Source organism: Leptosomus discolor, chromosome 5, assembly GCF_034619465.1.
Source record: "Leptosomus discolor isolate bLepDis1 chromosome 5, bLepDis1.hap2, whole genome shotgun sequence".
Taxonomy (NCBI): domain Eukaryota; kingdom Metazoa; phylum Chordata; class Aves; order Leptosomiformes; family Leptosomidae; genus Leptosomus; species Leptosomus discolor.
Genome location: NC_141395.1, coordinates 29,689,979 through 29,706,048, shown reverse-complemented (window position 1 = coordinate 29,706,048; position 16,070 = coordinate 29,689,979). Strand labels below are relative to the sequence as shown.

The 16,070-nt window shown below is 43.9% G+C and overlaps 1 protein-coding gene across 1 annotated transcript in view; it reads left to right on the top strand.

Annotated features, from left to right (window-relative positions):
• Positions 1–16,070, top strand: part of KLF7 (KLF transcription factor 7) — a 55,797-nt gene that overhangs the window by 32,811 nt on the left and 6,916 nt on the right. Inside the window, exon 3 of the mRNA XM_009955769.2 lies at positions 15,908–16,031. Coding sequence (XP_009954071.1) covers positions 15,908–16,031 — 124 coding nt within the window. The remainder of the gene's footprint in view (positions 1–15,907; positions 16,032–16,070) is intronic.

The following is a 16,070-nucleotide window of genomic DNA, read 5'->3' as shown; positions in this document are numbered from 1 at the left end:
GTCACAACCTTTCTCCTTGCTAACATCAGCATGTGAAATCTTATGTTTTACAATTAATGCATGACGAGAAACTGGCCCTGTGATGCTTCTGTTGAATGACTTTGACGGTACATAGTGCCATTGATGCGTATGTGCACAGTGTGCTCAATGTGGTGAGAAAGGCAAGTCCACCTTTCCTGGCAGCTGGGGAAGACCTGTATGAGATGATGAGAGTGCAACTGTCCGGGTACAGTGCCTACATTTCCCACTCCCAGCACCTCACTTAGTGGGTTCAGCTACTGCTCTGATCTTGCTAGTTAAAATATCAGTGGTTTAACCAGCCCCTAAACCATTTACTAGTTTATGGGAGTGTTCCTGTTTCCATCCACCAAATCCTAAGCAGATAGCGTAGGTTGTTAGGAAAGCAGGAAGGCAAAAAACAAGAGGGAATACAAACCGGGATGAGGAACTCTCCTGCCTTTGCAGCAGTATGACCATCCTTCACCTGACCACCTCCTAGCCGTGCATAGCTATGTAGAAAGCACAGTTTCATTTTGCAATGAGGACTGGATGCAGCCTTGTTGTTAAAATATATCTTTGATGCAGAACCTAGAAGCAGGTAGGCATCTGGCTCCCATTTTTCTCTGTGGAAAGCAGATTGTCTAAATACCTTTGAACAGTTACATCTTGGGAGCAATCTGAGTGAATCAAGGGTAGGAATATGATAGGCTTCTCTAACCAGCATATTTGAGTCCAGAGCTCAAAGTCATTCAGACCCCTTCACTCTGCTTGAGTGCTCTGTTCCCTTAAAAACCACTGACCATTGGATGCCTTAAATCAGACCTGGTACAATCAAGACATTACATCTGTTCGTGCTGACCTCTGCAGTGGGGTGTCCCCACAGGGAGCTCCTGCCTCTGGTAAAAGAGAGGGACAGAGAGGAATAGCTATGGAAATTTGGGACTGAATTATAAATGGCAGGGCTGCCTCCTTTCCCATGCATGCCTTTAGGGCTAGGGACAAGGAGCCCTTTTCTCCATTGGTGCTTTGTTTTTTTTTTCATACTGTGAGCTGAGTGTGCTGTGGGTTGCAAATGCACCCAGCAGTGCTAATGGCTAGTAGCCACTTGGCTTAGTGGCTGAGCCAGAGGGTCTGAAATGATTGCGAGATATTTTCCTTTGGCTGGTAGTTTGTTAGTATGTCATGCAAGAGCAGTCTGCCAGTGCGGACTCTGTGTAAAAGGGTGTGAGTGCCCGCACAGACAAAGAGCTCTCAGTGTGGAGTTCACAGGCAGGGAGGCAGATGCAGGCTGGTCACCCAACTTGCACATGCGAAGTCCACTTACTGGATCCAAGGCATTTACTGCAGTGCATGAAAACAACAACAAAAAACATGGGCTGGGGAGCAGAAGGAGGTTGCATTCCTTTCATTTGTATGAAAGGCTGACCAGACAGAGGCTGGCTGGCATTCCTCGCTGCTGCGTGATGAGCTAGGCGGGGCTGGAGGCAATACAGACTGATAGCAGCTTGCTAGATTGGAGATGATCTTCTCTTAGGGTTTTACTTTGCTGGGGAGCCAAAGACAGGGCCCACATTGCACTTAGTGCATCCCGTACATTATTCTCCTGCATCTCATCTGTAAGAGAATCAGGACAGTGCTGTAAGGCCCATCAGTGGTTGAACTGGTTATGAAACTACCTTCTGGATGACCTTTGGGGAGGGAAAAACAATCATCTGTGTGGGAGATAATTTAATCTGGAAGGGAAAGGGAAAAACATTGTCTGGATAGAAAGGGAAATGAAAATATTTGACTGAATTCAAAGTAAGCTGGGGCATCTAAAGCGAAGGGTGTGGAAAGGAGCTAAGAGCAGTGGTGGGACTGACTGTCAGAGGGCACCAAAGAAGCCACTCAGGGGAGAAATAGCAGCTGTAAACAGGAGGAAAAGGTGAGCTGTAGGTTTGGAAAGACCATGCTGCCAACGTGAAGGTGAGGTAAAAACATCTAAAGAAGCAGGCACCAGGACTGGCATGCTAATCCAACCCTAGCACATTCTCTCACAGTTATTCACAGAGCAGACATCAGTGCAAACAATGACATTTTGTCTCTCTTGAGAGACATAAATTTTCATCCAGCCTTCACACATGCACGGAGGTGAATTGCCAGTGTAATGGAGAGTGGAGAGGGAAGGAATTCGAATAAGCCAAAACCCACGTATAGTCATATGTACTTCCTAAATTAGAAAACAGGATATTGCTGGCGAGTGTCTGGATGCAAATAAGTCTAAGGGTGAGCTGGTCTGTGACCTCTGGAAAGGTTAGTCATGGGACATGACTGTGTCTTCCAGATCAAAGACCTCTGGAGGAGATATCTGTCTCCTGACAAAACCATTCATATCAGCCTTCCTTGCAGTAATGTACAGGGGAAGGTATGAGAAGCTGTGGGTGCTTTCTGGCCACAGGTAAAGCATCACGTATAAACTGACTGGAATATCCTTAAGACTGGGGTAGTGATAAAAAATGACCCTTAGGGTGTTCCGCTGGGGTTTGCATTTTATGAGTATCAGAACGTTTGGGTTTTTTTTCTTTATCCATTTAAACCCAGGATCTGATACAACCAAAGCTCAAGTCTGAGAAACAGCAGTTGGGCACCTCACATCTATATTTAGGTTTCTAAAGCCTAAAGAAGTGGGAAATACGCATGTAAATAGATGAGTTTACATGCGATCTTAAGATAGCACTTATTTAAGTGGAGTTTGTTTCGCATTGTCAGGACATCTTATTTTAAATTATATAGTTCTTTGATCCAAAGTGCTGGGTAAGAATAACTAAAACAAACAAATCCACCCTGCAGGAAAACAAATCACTACATTTGCAAGAAAAAGACAAGAGACACAAGAGTATTAGAAAGAACATTAATGAACAGGAAGGTTTTTGAGATGGGATTTAAAACAACAGAGAAGAGCTTTCCCAAAGTGTTGGAGATAGAAGAGAAAATGTCCAGAATTTTGAAATGATTGGCAAAGACCAAATCAAAGAGAGTAGGCTGGATGATAGGTAAAGAATATTAATACACAGTAAAGGAATAATAGAGAAAATAAAGAATATCTGTGTCAGTGATTCCACATGAATGGGAAGCTGCATTGCTGTATTGTGTTAGTGTGGTAGCACCTGTGAACAGAAAGCCAATGAAGAGAAAGAAAAAACAAATAGCCAAGCACAGCACCAATTCTGCAGGATGCAAGATTTTGAATAATGACTTAGAGAAAAGCGTTTGGGAGAACAGTATAGATAGCATAGGAGAAATGAAAGCCAAAGCCCAAGATTTTTTTTTGTATACAGACCCGTGGCTTTGTAGTGAGTCCCCAGCATTGTGTGCAGGGCTGCAACCTGGCAAAGGGACACTGAAAGACACGGTGGATGGTGAAGCTCCCGTGGCAGCAGCTGAAGCAATGGGTGAATTTGCCACTGGAAATGAGAGCAAGGGAATTGAGGGAGGAGAGATGTGTGAGGAAAACCTTAATTCAGGGCTGGATTTGTTTTGGGATACAGTTGTGTTACCAAAGTGGAAAGATGTGTTTTGTTGTGGGGTTGGGTTTTTTTTAAGTTTTTTGGGTAAACACATAACAACAGTTTATCAAAGCTAATTAAAATAAGCCCAACCTGATCGTGAGGTTTTTAAAACTTTATGGTTTTGAAGCCTTTTAGCTATTTGGCAAATTTGGAGGGGGCTGTTGTAATTTCACTGTGGAGGGCCAGAGTCTTACTTTGTTATTGCAGCGAGAGCTTAGGCTGAGGAAACGAGCTTTGTGAACCTCCCAGGTGGCAGGAGGACAGACCCTGCCAAAAGCAGCCCTTGCCATTTAAAACACTGGTGGTGTTCATCCATTGCTTAGTTGCCAATACCTGAATTCTCAGTCTGGGTTTCTGCTCCATCATTTGCCAAATCAATAGCACAGGACAGTCTTACTGTTTGGGTTTGAAAATGTTAATAGGTATTGTTTGTTTGTTTGTTTGTTTGTTTGCCATGTGAGATTTTTGGCGCAAGGGAGATCTAGAAAGTGATGTTTGCTGTCTGTTCAGCAGCTGCAGGAGGGAGAGTGCAGGCACCTCCAAGTGTTAGGCAGGCTGCCTTGCTACGGCACAGAGGAGCCATCTCTACTTTGTCATCTAGTGTTTTCTTTATACCCATCCACCCGTGAGCCCCTGTGAGGCACCCAGCAAGGGGGCAAATGATAGGGATCACAGAGAAAGACTCGGAGAAAAAACCCTCAACTTGTCTTCTGCCAATTTCCCTTTGCGTTGCTGCTTTCCCCACACTGGATACAGATGGCAGGTCAGTGATGAGAAGCTATGATTTTCTTGTCCATTTGTCCAGAGCACTGACACTTCTGAAGTATTTGAGGTCACACTAGGCCTGAATCAGCGATGTGTGCTCAGAGATGCTGTTCTAGGCTAAGGTGGACTCGCTGGACAAGAAGGGCCTGAGCAGGCTGAGAGAACTGAAGTGCTCAGGGCAGGAAAAACCAAGTGCACTACCTCTCATCTCAAAAGCAAGTGCTGGGTTAGGCTTTTCCTAAGCACAATGTGGGCATTTGAGTCTGGGTCACATCTGGGCAAGCAGCCAGGAGCCTGGGTGAACCTCTCCTAATCCAGAGCCTGCCTTTCACATCCCATGTGGACATGGTCCTGCATACTTCTGTACCAGCAGTAGGAACTTGCAAGCAGAAGCAGATGAACTGCAAGGCTTTGTAGAAGCTGACCTAAATACAGTGGAGGTGTCCACGCTACTGGCAAGGGTGGTGGGGTCCCAGATAAAACCATGGGCACTGTGGCATAGCTGGTCCTCACCATATAGCACAGAACAACTGCGTGTAGGGAGCCCAGCCAGGTCTGCGTTAGCAATAGGAATAATGGCTGAAAGAAATGTACTTAAAGATAGCTAAAGGGCAAGCTTATGGTGCAGAGAATGCAGGGTGGTTTTTATGAATAAAATTGTCTCTTTCTGTTTTGCTGCAGTTTTGGAGAAAGTGTATTCGTGTCTTCAGAAAACTTCTGTCTAACACCACTCTCAAAAGCCAGTTGGTTACCACATGTCAAGCAGTGAATGATAATGTGCTGCAGTAGATTGAAATGAATGAGAGACAAGGATGCCAAGGGAGGGTGGTTTCAAAGACTAGTGCAGCCATTTTGGAAAAGGGAGGACAAAATACTCTAGACCTGCAAAATACAAAGACCTGCTTTATCCACAGGTCTCTGAGAGCGACAAGAACCTTTGCAGAGCCAAGATCTTGCCATTGGTCAGCTTTACACAAAATAAGATGACTTAGTAAGAATTAAAAGCCTTTAAAACATTGCAGGCCAGTTTGCAATCCCAGCAATCCCCATTTGTAGATAGGCACCAAATGTTGGCGTTGGGCAGATTTGTTCCTGAAGGTGTCTGGCCTTTAAAATCCAGGACTGAAAATTGGGTCTGCAAAAACTGAATGCTGAAAAAAACATTTGCAAGCGTGCTAGCAAAGCTAACAATGACAAGCATGTGTTTCAAGATAAAAGCTGATCCCCAGCTGAGTTCTGAAAGAAAGGTGTCCTTGCTGTATGGCAGTGCACATTCAGAGCCTTAACAGGGATTTATTCCTTCCTCCTGTATGTCTGGACTCTTACCACCAACAGAGAGAACTTTAATATATTATCTGTACAATTTTGCAATGTCATTCTGTTTTTTTCATGATGACCATAAGTGATTATTAGTGCACTAGAAACTAGTTCTTGGAAATGAATGTTACAAAAATACAGGCATGCACATTTGCATGTACTTTTGTTCAATATATAACTGCATGGAACTATATTATGGTTAATTTTGCATAAACTTCCATTTGGGCATCTTCATGTTCATCACCTGTAACTTTGCAAAGCTTTTCCTTCTTCAGAATGAATTTTTCCACATTTGGTCTTTTTCCAATGTGGTTAGTGTTTGTCATTTTAGAAGTTGGAGGAAAAATATTTGGTTTTTAGGAGAACGTGGCATGTGTGTTGTGGAGGGGCAGAGAGTAGAGAGATGTCCTCAGTGTAATGAGTTTAGCTAAAAGCTTGACCTATATAATGGAAATAGTCTTTGAGTAGAAGACTTCTGTCTATGAATATCTGGGTAAAAATTAGCTGGAGTGGACTAAGCTATGATCTGTGGTAAACTGACTTTCATATGAGTGTGGTACCTGTGATACAATTTTATTGTTAATTCTTTGCAAAACCCATAGAATCCCAAAGGTGATTCTTTTCCTGGGCTTTGGCTTTGAATGTGTGTTAGGAAATGCGTTTCATACATAAAAGCTCTTTATTTTTTAAATTCTTCTCCCTTAAGATGCAGTGTCACCCAGCAATGGAATTTCATAGTACATTTGTGTCCTCCTTTAGTTACACTCTCTGAATGACTGGGATGGTTTCCAGCTGGGTGCTTGTACTTCCCTTAGAGCTAAGGACAGGTAATCACTTGTGCCTTTTCCAAAATCCACATGAGAAGACTTCCTAGCCAGTAAAATTAATTGTTTTTACTCTCTGCCTTGTGCTCTTGAGACCAGGCTGCTTGGTTCACCAAGGTTTGCTGAGCTGCGTAAATGGTGAAAAACATCAGCACTGTAATAGTTTGAATAAGCAAAACCCCACATTCATTAGCAAAAATGCGGAGCAAAACCGTTTCAAATGTTAACATTTGGAAAAGGGGGTGTCTGTTCCTCTTAATGTTTCTTCGTTGGTTCTAGTCCCTGATACATGTGTATTATATTTTGCCTGGAATATTTGCCTTTATATTTTGCCTGGAATTTCTCAGAAACTCTTGGCCTAAACCACGGGTGTTCAAAGAGCCCATCTTTTATATACTGCTCTGGATTGTGTAAATATGCGTCATGCCCCATAAAGGGCTGTCTTCACTGTTCACCCTCTGGGATAACTTATAAAAAACAAAGGGAAAAAATGTATTTCAAGGTCCTGGAAAAATCTGACCCAGTGAACTGCTGATTTTTTTTCCTTTTTCATCTTCTCCTTCTGTTGCTGCTACCTTGCCTTGCATCTTTGAGCTTGCAGAGCTCCACTGAATCTGAAACTAAAAGCCCTTATTAGAGATTTTTTTTAAAGTTCTTGCTGCTCCTCTGGGGACCGAAGTAATGGCAGCTTGAAGCAGTGGAGAATGTGTAATTAGGGCAAACAGCAATGCTTCGTATGATGGGGAGAAACAGGAGGAGAGGAGGGGAAGTGCGCAACAGCCTGGCCTGCACAGGCTGTTCCTAGGAGACCCCGCACGAAATGCATGAGATGCAGGGTGCTAATGGGCCAGCCACCGCCTGGGTACCACCCGACCTGCTGCACAGCTGCTTCTGCCCTCTGTTGCCAAGCAACTCCATAATTTTTTTTTTTTCTTTTTAAATCTCCCCCTCCCCTCACTTATTCTGGAGGCTTAATTGGGTAGTTTTGCTGCCGGTGCTGCTGCCAGGTGCCTGCCTGGGCCTGCCGCTCTGCTGCTGTCCCCAGAGCCCGGAGCTGGGGGAGGATGTGCTGGCAATTAATGGGGCAGAAGTGTGGGTTGTGTGCCCAGGCTGGTGCCAGCGTCTGTCCCCTAGCCCCTCTCCCCACCAGCCAGGAGCTTCCTTCAAGAAGGGCTACAGAGAAAGCGTTTGAAAGGAAAGTGGCATTTTTAGGGCTTTATCACTCTTGATGGGAGTCTTGCATACACCCAGGGAGATAAAGCATGGCATTCCTCCCCACCTTCAGTGCTCGGCATGTATAGCAACTGGCATTTGTTAAAGGTATCCTCTTAAGTAGAGTAGAAAATAGAAAATTTCCATTTCTTTGAATGGTGCTACATGCTTTGCTTTTCTCTGTTTTTCAGCTAGGCAAGCAGGCTTTGTGGATGTGTGTTAGGTGCTTGTGTATGTGTAAGACATAATGCTGCAAAAATTCATTTCTCTTTGTGTCCTGAATGGCTACACGCCGAAGACTGCTGCTGGCTTGTTAGACAAGCTTTGGCAAGGCCCTTAGGGACTAATCCAGAGCTTTGAAGTTTGCAGAAAGACTCATTGGACATTGGGTTTGGTTCTTAACCTCTTTTCCCCCATCTCTAACACAGACATGATCAGAGGCATCTCTCTATAAGGGCACTGCTGACCTTTTTTTAGATGAAAGGAGCTGTACATCGTTCATGGAAATGTACTGCTTTTACACTTGATCATCCCTGCCCATCTAAAAATAGGTACAACCTTCTCACATTGTGCATTTCACAATCCTGTCACATTCCTCTTCTGCCCCATACTGTTTCCTGTCAGCTTTTCTCTTGTGCTTTGTCACCTTTTCAAAGGCTTTTCCATCTTTCCAGCAGGTGGCAAAACTGTGAATAAAATGCCTTTTTTTTTTTTCTTTTTTCACTTTTTTTGGGTAGAAAGCATTGGTGAGCCACTTAAGCATTGACTACTGCCCCCCCTTGCATTCCTTTGTAATAATAAAAATAATAATTAGGCTTTCTATTTTCCAACAAAAATCAATTAGGAGTGTATTGAGGAATGAAAGCCTCAGAAAAGTATCTGAAATTGATTTCTGTAATTAGTTTTACTGGTTGATGGGCTGCACGCACATATACATAGATGTTAGCATTGATCTCCAGAGGATGTGTGTATTAAATAGCCTGCTCTTCCTTTTTGCTAAAGAAATGAACTTACTAGTCTTAAAAAGAGGCTGGTGATGTGCACTGAACTGCAGTTGCTCACTAGCTTTTCTGTAACCTCACCAGCAGAGCAGCTGCCCAAGCCATGTGATGGTAACTTGCTGAATCTAGTGTAAAAGTGGGGATATTTAACAAGCAGCAGGTCTTGGGCTGCTCCTCTTCTGTGTCTCATATTTGTCGAAGCGTGTGTATGTAATGAGGGAGGACAGGCATGGGTGTTAAGAAGTCTTGTCTGGTTAGATTTCATTATTTCAGGAGTCCATAAAACATGTTTCTATTAAATATCACATAGCTCTTCCCATAGGAAGAGAGGAGTGACCGGTAACATTTTCTGTTGTGCCATGTGCTGTGTGCTGATGTTCAGCTAATTAGAAGAATTATGGCTCAGCTTCATTGGTATGCCATGTATGTAGCTTGTAAAGCTCTCAGGGACCCTTGGAAATGAAGAGTGCTACATAAATATAAAATATTGTTAATGTGATGTTCCACATTAGGCATCCCATTGTGCTGTGGCAGACTTTTGTAATAAACTGTAAAGCAAATACAAATGCCTGCCTGGCATTTCTCTGCAAGGCAATCTAGGGGGGCTGCTTCTCACTAAAAACTGCGCTGGCTTCTGTCGTTTCTGAGTGATTTGCATCTGCACTGATGACTTCTCCATGGACACTGGCCTCTGAAGGATTCCTTGGGTCATCTCACAGTGACACCACTGCTTGTTGCAATGGCACAGTCCTAGCCACCAGCCTGGGAACAGCAGGTCCCAAAAGGATTTCTCAGAAAGGGTGGCAAGCAAAGTTATTAAAACATTCTCTTGCAAAGCCAGTGGCACTACTTGATTCTTCACACGTTTCTTTGCACATCTCAGGCCCCCAAAGCTTCCTTGTAGGAGAAATCCAGGTGAGAAATCTTGCATTTAATTCCTTTTTCAGTTGTAATTTGCAGTTTATCTGGTTCTCCAGGGACACCAGTCTTGGAGCAAGCGTAGCTAAAGCTGTCTTTCAGTACGTATTTTTAGACATTGGGGCTTTTAGAACTAGTTTTATTTTGAGTAGTTTTTAAATCACAGATTTTACAAAGGAAGGAAATGTTTTGTATTTCTTTCATAAAACTTTTTTTGTTGGTTTTTTTTTGATCTGAAACTATATGTAAATAATTCATGGTGGATTAGAACACATGGTGATTTTTAAGGGGGTGTTTCTGTTATTTTCTTAAAGACACTTTCGCATACCTGTTTTGTGTAGTTACATAACATGATATGAAGGAGCTCTTAAAACATAGTAAAACAAATGTCTTATTTGAATGGCCTTCAAAATGTGCATACAGATGGGATTTGGGGTTTTTCCCTCAATTTGTTTAGGCATTTTTGGCTAAATTGGTCATATTGGCAAAAGAAGTCTCGTGACTGTACCATGTTTTAGCATGGAGAGATACTAGCAAGGATTTCGACTGTGATTCTCCTCTGAAGTCCATTGCAGGACTGGAGGCTTAAACTACTTGATTATTTTATTAAGTGCACTATAATGAACATATGTTTGTGGTGTGGTATTTAAGGTGGGGTGCAGGGGAGGGATAAGGAAATAGATATGGATGGATAATCATACCTTTGTTTACTTTTAATTCTGTAAAGATACAGGGTGAAACTCAAGCCTTAATGGACATTTTTCCAATTACTTTGATGGAAACAGGATTTCACCCCCTAAAATCTGGAGGGTTTTCTTCTTTAAGTTGCTGCCCTTGAAATCCAGGGAATAGAGAGCAAACCCCTTTGTCTCTATTTCATAAATGTTTCTAGCCCACAGGGCTGCAAAGAGAAGTTTAAAATCATGGCCTTAGGCTATCTACAAAGCAGAAGGCAAAGGATCTCTAAATATTATTGTTTTCTTCTTTAAAATCTCATTATTTCTATGAGAGACTAGACTCGTGACTTCTTAACCCTTAGGGCTGACAATAAATAACGAGATGTAAGATGTATAATATGCCCAGCATCCATTGTGTGCTGTAGTTTTGTGATCATGACAGTGTCCTCAGCTGATCTCAGTTACATACCTCTGCGTCCTGTAACCTAGTGTTTCTACTAATCACTCTCTGTTGACACAGCCACTGTGAAATGTCTGTAGCAAATGCTGCCTTATTCCTTGTACAAAAGAAATATCCCCAGGACCTAGGGGGTGCCTGTGGGATGTAGGTGGCAAGGTCAGGGAGTCTCTGGATTTTGAGAAGAGAGAACGTCCCTGCTGCTTTGTTTTGTGAGGGAATATTTATTGTGAAGGCTTGTATAGGGTTTACCATCTAAGTATGCCTTGGAGAGAAAACCTGATGTTGTCTGTTTTGTGCCTGGAGAGCAAAGATAATGCTGCTTGCCTAGCCCCCTATACCATCAAAAGAGAGAAATTCACCTCCGATTCCAGTCTGACTGGGATCTGATGTGTCACACTCGCACACGCCTTTGCCTCTCCATTAACTTGAAAAAGAGCCACAGGTGGCTGTTTTAGATGATGGCTTTCGATATATAAAATTGCATGAGATTAAACTCATCAAGACTGCCCGAGGCTGGAAAATGGAGGGAGAAGTCCCAAGGACTACTGCGGTGTCTCCATCACAGAACCAGACCAGCTCTGTCAATCACGTTTTGCTGGAAACCTGGTGTGTGTTTACCATGGTAGTGTTGCTGGGATTGTGTGCTTGACTATTCTAGCTTGACTATTGCATGTTTCCCATAAATTTGCAAAGGTGTTTGTCCTCCAGTTACCAGATTGGACCAGGCTAGATGAAATAAAGAGGATGGAGGGCCAGATTCCAAAGTGTGCTTTGGAGGTACTTTTAGAAGAAGAGCTAGGTTGTGTGAGGTGCCATAAATAGAAGTAGAACAGAGAGCCTATTCCCCAAGCATCCCAGTCTCAGAGTATGAAAATATGCTCCAGGAAGAGTAAAGATTAAAATGGATTATGGACCACAGGACAGAGCCACACTGAAGAGAAACTGCTTCACAGAAGCATGCAGTCGTGATGGATTGAAAGCCTAAAGCATATCTGAAGGGTTAATGGCGTTTCTGTACCACTAAGTTTTTTGATGATAAGGTCCTTCTAGATCAGTAGGTTTCAGCACAGCTCTCTGTACGCTTGCGGGCATGAGCAGGCTGCTTCTCCAAGATCCTCAGCAGGCAACTAAGGATGTGTGTATGTGAGTGTTTGCTGGTGATCACCCCTTTTGAGGTGAGTCTTCTGATTGCCCCCATTCACTGTGCTTTGGTTCAGCCTGGCTGGAGCACAAATGTGGTTTTGGATGGCCTGTCCCAGGAGGTGCTTGGCAACTGCACAGCTGGCACACTTCACCTCAGGACAGGTTCAGGCCGCAGGACCAGGCTGCGGCTAGCCAGAAATAACAGCCTTCAGATGCACACGGTGTGATGTTGTGTCCTGCGTACCCACTATTTAACTCTGCAGCTTGCCTTTACTGCGCTGCACTGCTCTCTGATGCACGTGCTGCCCAAGGAAATGGAACATGGTCAGTAAGCCTAAAATCACTAGGTAGCAGTCTCCACCTCCCAGGGAAAAAATAGGAGAGATGCGAAAGCCACTATTCTGGGTTGCTTCTAGAAGATTTTCTGTAACGCAAATGGTACATTGTTTTAACGCTAGTGCTCATCTCAGAAAATTGCATAATTCACTGCTTGAACGTATGTCTGCATTGCTGGCTGCCTGCCCTTCCCAGGTGTGTTTGTGGATGTGTGAAAGCTGAACCAGCCCCACAGTGTGGAGCGCGTTCTGAACTGAAACAGCTGAGTATTTAACAGCTGCATATCTGAGTATCAGCTTCATTTCAGATGTGCATCAGCTCCTCCATTGAGTGCATTTGTAGAAATGTGGGGTTATGTATTTGTTCAAGCGCTGCACAGATCCTAGTGTTGAATAAAGGTGACTTAAGGAGTAGAGCCTCCTTTGTGAGAGTGGCTCAAAGGCACGAGTTTTAAGTGCGATTATTAATTTTGAAGAATTAGAGCCTGAAAAAAGTCAGTGTGGCACAGCTCCATGATGTTCCTATTTTTAATTGGATTTTGAAGCTCATAATTAATTTGTTAAAAAGGGGGGAGATCCTGGCCCTGTAGAAGTGAGCGGGAGTTTTGCCATTGCCTTCAGCAGAGGAGGATTTCACCATCTATCCTTTTATTCTCACTAATCCTCTGCAACAACAGAAGAGCAGCCTGGCACATGGAAGAGATCCTTCCCATTTCTTCTCCTTACAATTGCCAGTAGTGAGGTAGGAGGACCCTCCCCCCCTTCGCCATTCCCATGCTTCGTACAAATATACACCTTGGCAAGATAGGCTTTCATTTCATCTTCGGGTAAGGTGAAAGCAGCCATTAAAGAAGCAGTTTGTTCTTAGTCCTCATGTGCAGAGATACAGAGGTCTCTCTCTTCCTGCCCTCTCATGTTTTTAAGTAGCTGCAGGAGAGCAGGAAATCTAACTGCTTTGAGGTCTCTGGGTCAAGGAGCCATCTGACATGGCTTTAAAGGTCACTGTGCTCCTTTGCATTTATCTTGTGCTCTGCAAAACACTGTATGCCAGCATGCTGTCTGGAGCACAAAGAGGTACTGTCTGACATTTTGTGGAATGGGGCTTGGGTTACAGAGGAAAAGCATCTGAAAACAAAACTCAGCTCAGGGCTGTGCAAGGCCAGACCAGGAATACTTGAGAGGAATCCCTGCAGCAAGTAACAAAGATATGTGGCATCCCATGGTTTTACCAGTAATCACGCTTGGCATTTCTGTCTCTCGTAACCTATATATAGCACTGTACATTTTCAAGGCTCTTGACAAATGTTAACAAGCCAAACTCGGCTTCAGTCCTAATAGCCCTTGCTTCACAGAAAGCCAAGGATGTTTTTCTTTCACCCTTCTGCTCTGTAGGCGACTGTATCCTTCAGACTGGCTGTACCTGCCAGATTTGCCTGAGCAGTTGCCCTCTGCATTTGCTTTGCAGGGTGCGTGGCAAACATGTGCTGCAAGGCAGTTTGTCTGCCTTGGTGTCTCCACTCTAACATAGGCACTAGAGAGCGTCAGAGAACCAAGGAAGCTGAATTATCGTTGAGAGTTTTTACGGACAGCTTTTAAAAATCACGTATGAACTGTTCAGACAAAACGAGTGCACCATCACAGACAAGACCAGGGCTGGGGAAATCCCTTTTCTCTGAGAAGGGGAGAGCAGATGCAGTATGCCAGGTAGGATGTCAAGGGCTGGGGGCGGGAGAAGCCCTGCAGCTGCAGCTCTAGTGTCTGGGGCCAGCATTGGTGACAGTGTTTGAAGTACAGATGAGTAACCAGCCCAGAAACAAGACACCAGTACTTGGCTCACTAACAAGAAGTTTCTTGCCTTTTTTTTTTTTCTTTTTTCCTGAAGAAATCTTGTTAAAAGGAAGGAAGAGCAAAAGGCAAGTCTGTAGAGATGACCAGGCAAGCACAATCTAAGTAGGGTGGTGTTATTGTTGGCTCAGTCCATTGTCCTGTTGGGCATTTTCGTGTGGTGGACTGTGGCACACAACAGAGACATCCAGGCTGGCCTTTCTCCATTCAGGGACTGAGGGACAAATAGATATTTTGGCAAAGTCTTGCCAGATGCTACCCCCTCTTCGTTGCTTTACCTCAATGAATCCTTTAATTTTACTGAGCCAAAGAAACTTCTCAGAGGCCAGTAAAATGGTTCAACTCCAGTTAACAGCTCAGCCCGCTCTGCTGTTCTCTCTGGGGCAGATGACCACTGTGCAGCAGTGCTCCCTGTGCAATAAGAGGTCCACAGAAACTCACCCACCAGAGAACAGCTTTTTTTTTTTTTCATGTATTTTTATGCAATTTTCTTGCCCTTTTCACTTTTCTTGCTCTTTTGGCCTTTCCAATTTGTCACCTTGAAATACGTAGGTCTCCCATAATCAGATCTCACTCCTTTACTTGCTGAATAGACATGCTAAATATAGAAATCTGCATCTCTGCACTGAGAAATTTGTCTGCTGTGGCCAAGTGATTGTTTCACATGACTGGCATAGAGAGGTCATACAGACTGCAAGTTCAGTTTTGTCAGCGGTGGGTTTTTTAAGATCACCTTCTTAGCAATTTTAAGAACAAATAAATAAGTAATAATCCCTTCTCTGTTTACAATTCCCAGCTTAGAAGCTTGGTAGTGAAAGTGATTTCTTGTCTGCATTTTCTCTCCACTCCCTCCTCTTCTAATGAATCCGTGCTGTGCTGACTGTGTGGGGAATAGTGACATGGAGTTTATATAGGAGGAAACGCACTGGGGCATTCGTTCTTGGGAGAGATGATAAATTTGCATGCACACAAATACATGTGCACTGAATAAGAAAAGGGGAGGCAAGAGACTCTGGAATTCTTCGTCAGAAGGTGTTAATGACTCCATGGATGTTACACCATGGCAGACTTTGATCTGCAGAGACTGGTTTGCATTAGAAGACAGGTAGACATGAACACAGCAGACCAGAATCTCTCCTGTCTTGTCACTGCCCTGTTTCACTGCCTTCAGTGGTATGGTTAGTATTTTGGGGCAGAATAACAGCAAATGAAGGTGTAGTGCAAAAAGCCTGAAGGACCAGCTGATTTAAAGAAGAAAACATTTCTAATCTCACACTCACTGTTCTGATGCATAATTTCTTGAATCAAGGAACAGTTTTGGTTGTCAGAAGCAACTAAAGAAGGGGCAGTGGGCATGAAAGCTTGAGGGGAACAGATGTGAGTCTGGCCACACGAGGGGTAAATGGCAGCTGGGGTTAAGCATGCAATGCAATCACTCTGGAGTGGTGCAGACCTGCAGTGTGTTCAGGAGTTAGTACAGCCACTCACAGGTACCACAGTAATTCATCTGGCAAGGGCAGAGAGAGAGGAAAAGCTGACTGAGAATCAGGTTCTAGCCACACAGTAGGACAGGCATTTGGGGGTGTTCTGAGGGCTTCTTTGAAGAGTAGTTGTCTGGTTTTGTTGGAAATGGGAAATAAGGTTGTGCAAGATTTTTAGCAGCGGTAAAATTTGGGCAGAAACCATCCTCAGTACAATGCATCATAAGCCCGAAGTTGTTTCCATCCCACATGGGCCATGAATTGTGTGACGGGCTAACCTGCCTGAGCAGCACAGAGGCAAGATGGGAGGACACAGGGCTTGAAAGTTGAGTGCTCAGTAATCCTGCGGCCATGCTGACTGTTCTCTCCTCTCCTCTGCAGGTGAGAAGCCTTACAAGTGCTCGTGGGAAGGGTGCGAGTGGCGTTTTGCACGGAGCGACGAGCTCACGAGGCATTACAGAAAGCACACGGGTGCAAAGCCCTTTAAATGCAACCATTGTGACAGGTAATGCAGCCTCCTAACACGGTGTTCAAGCAACATGTG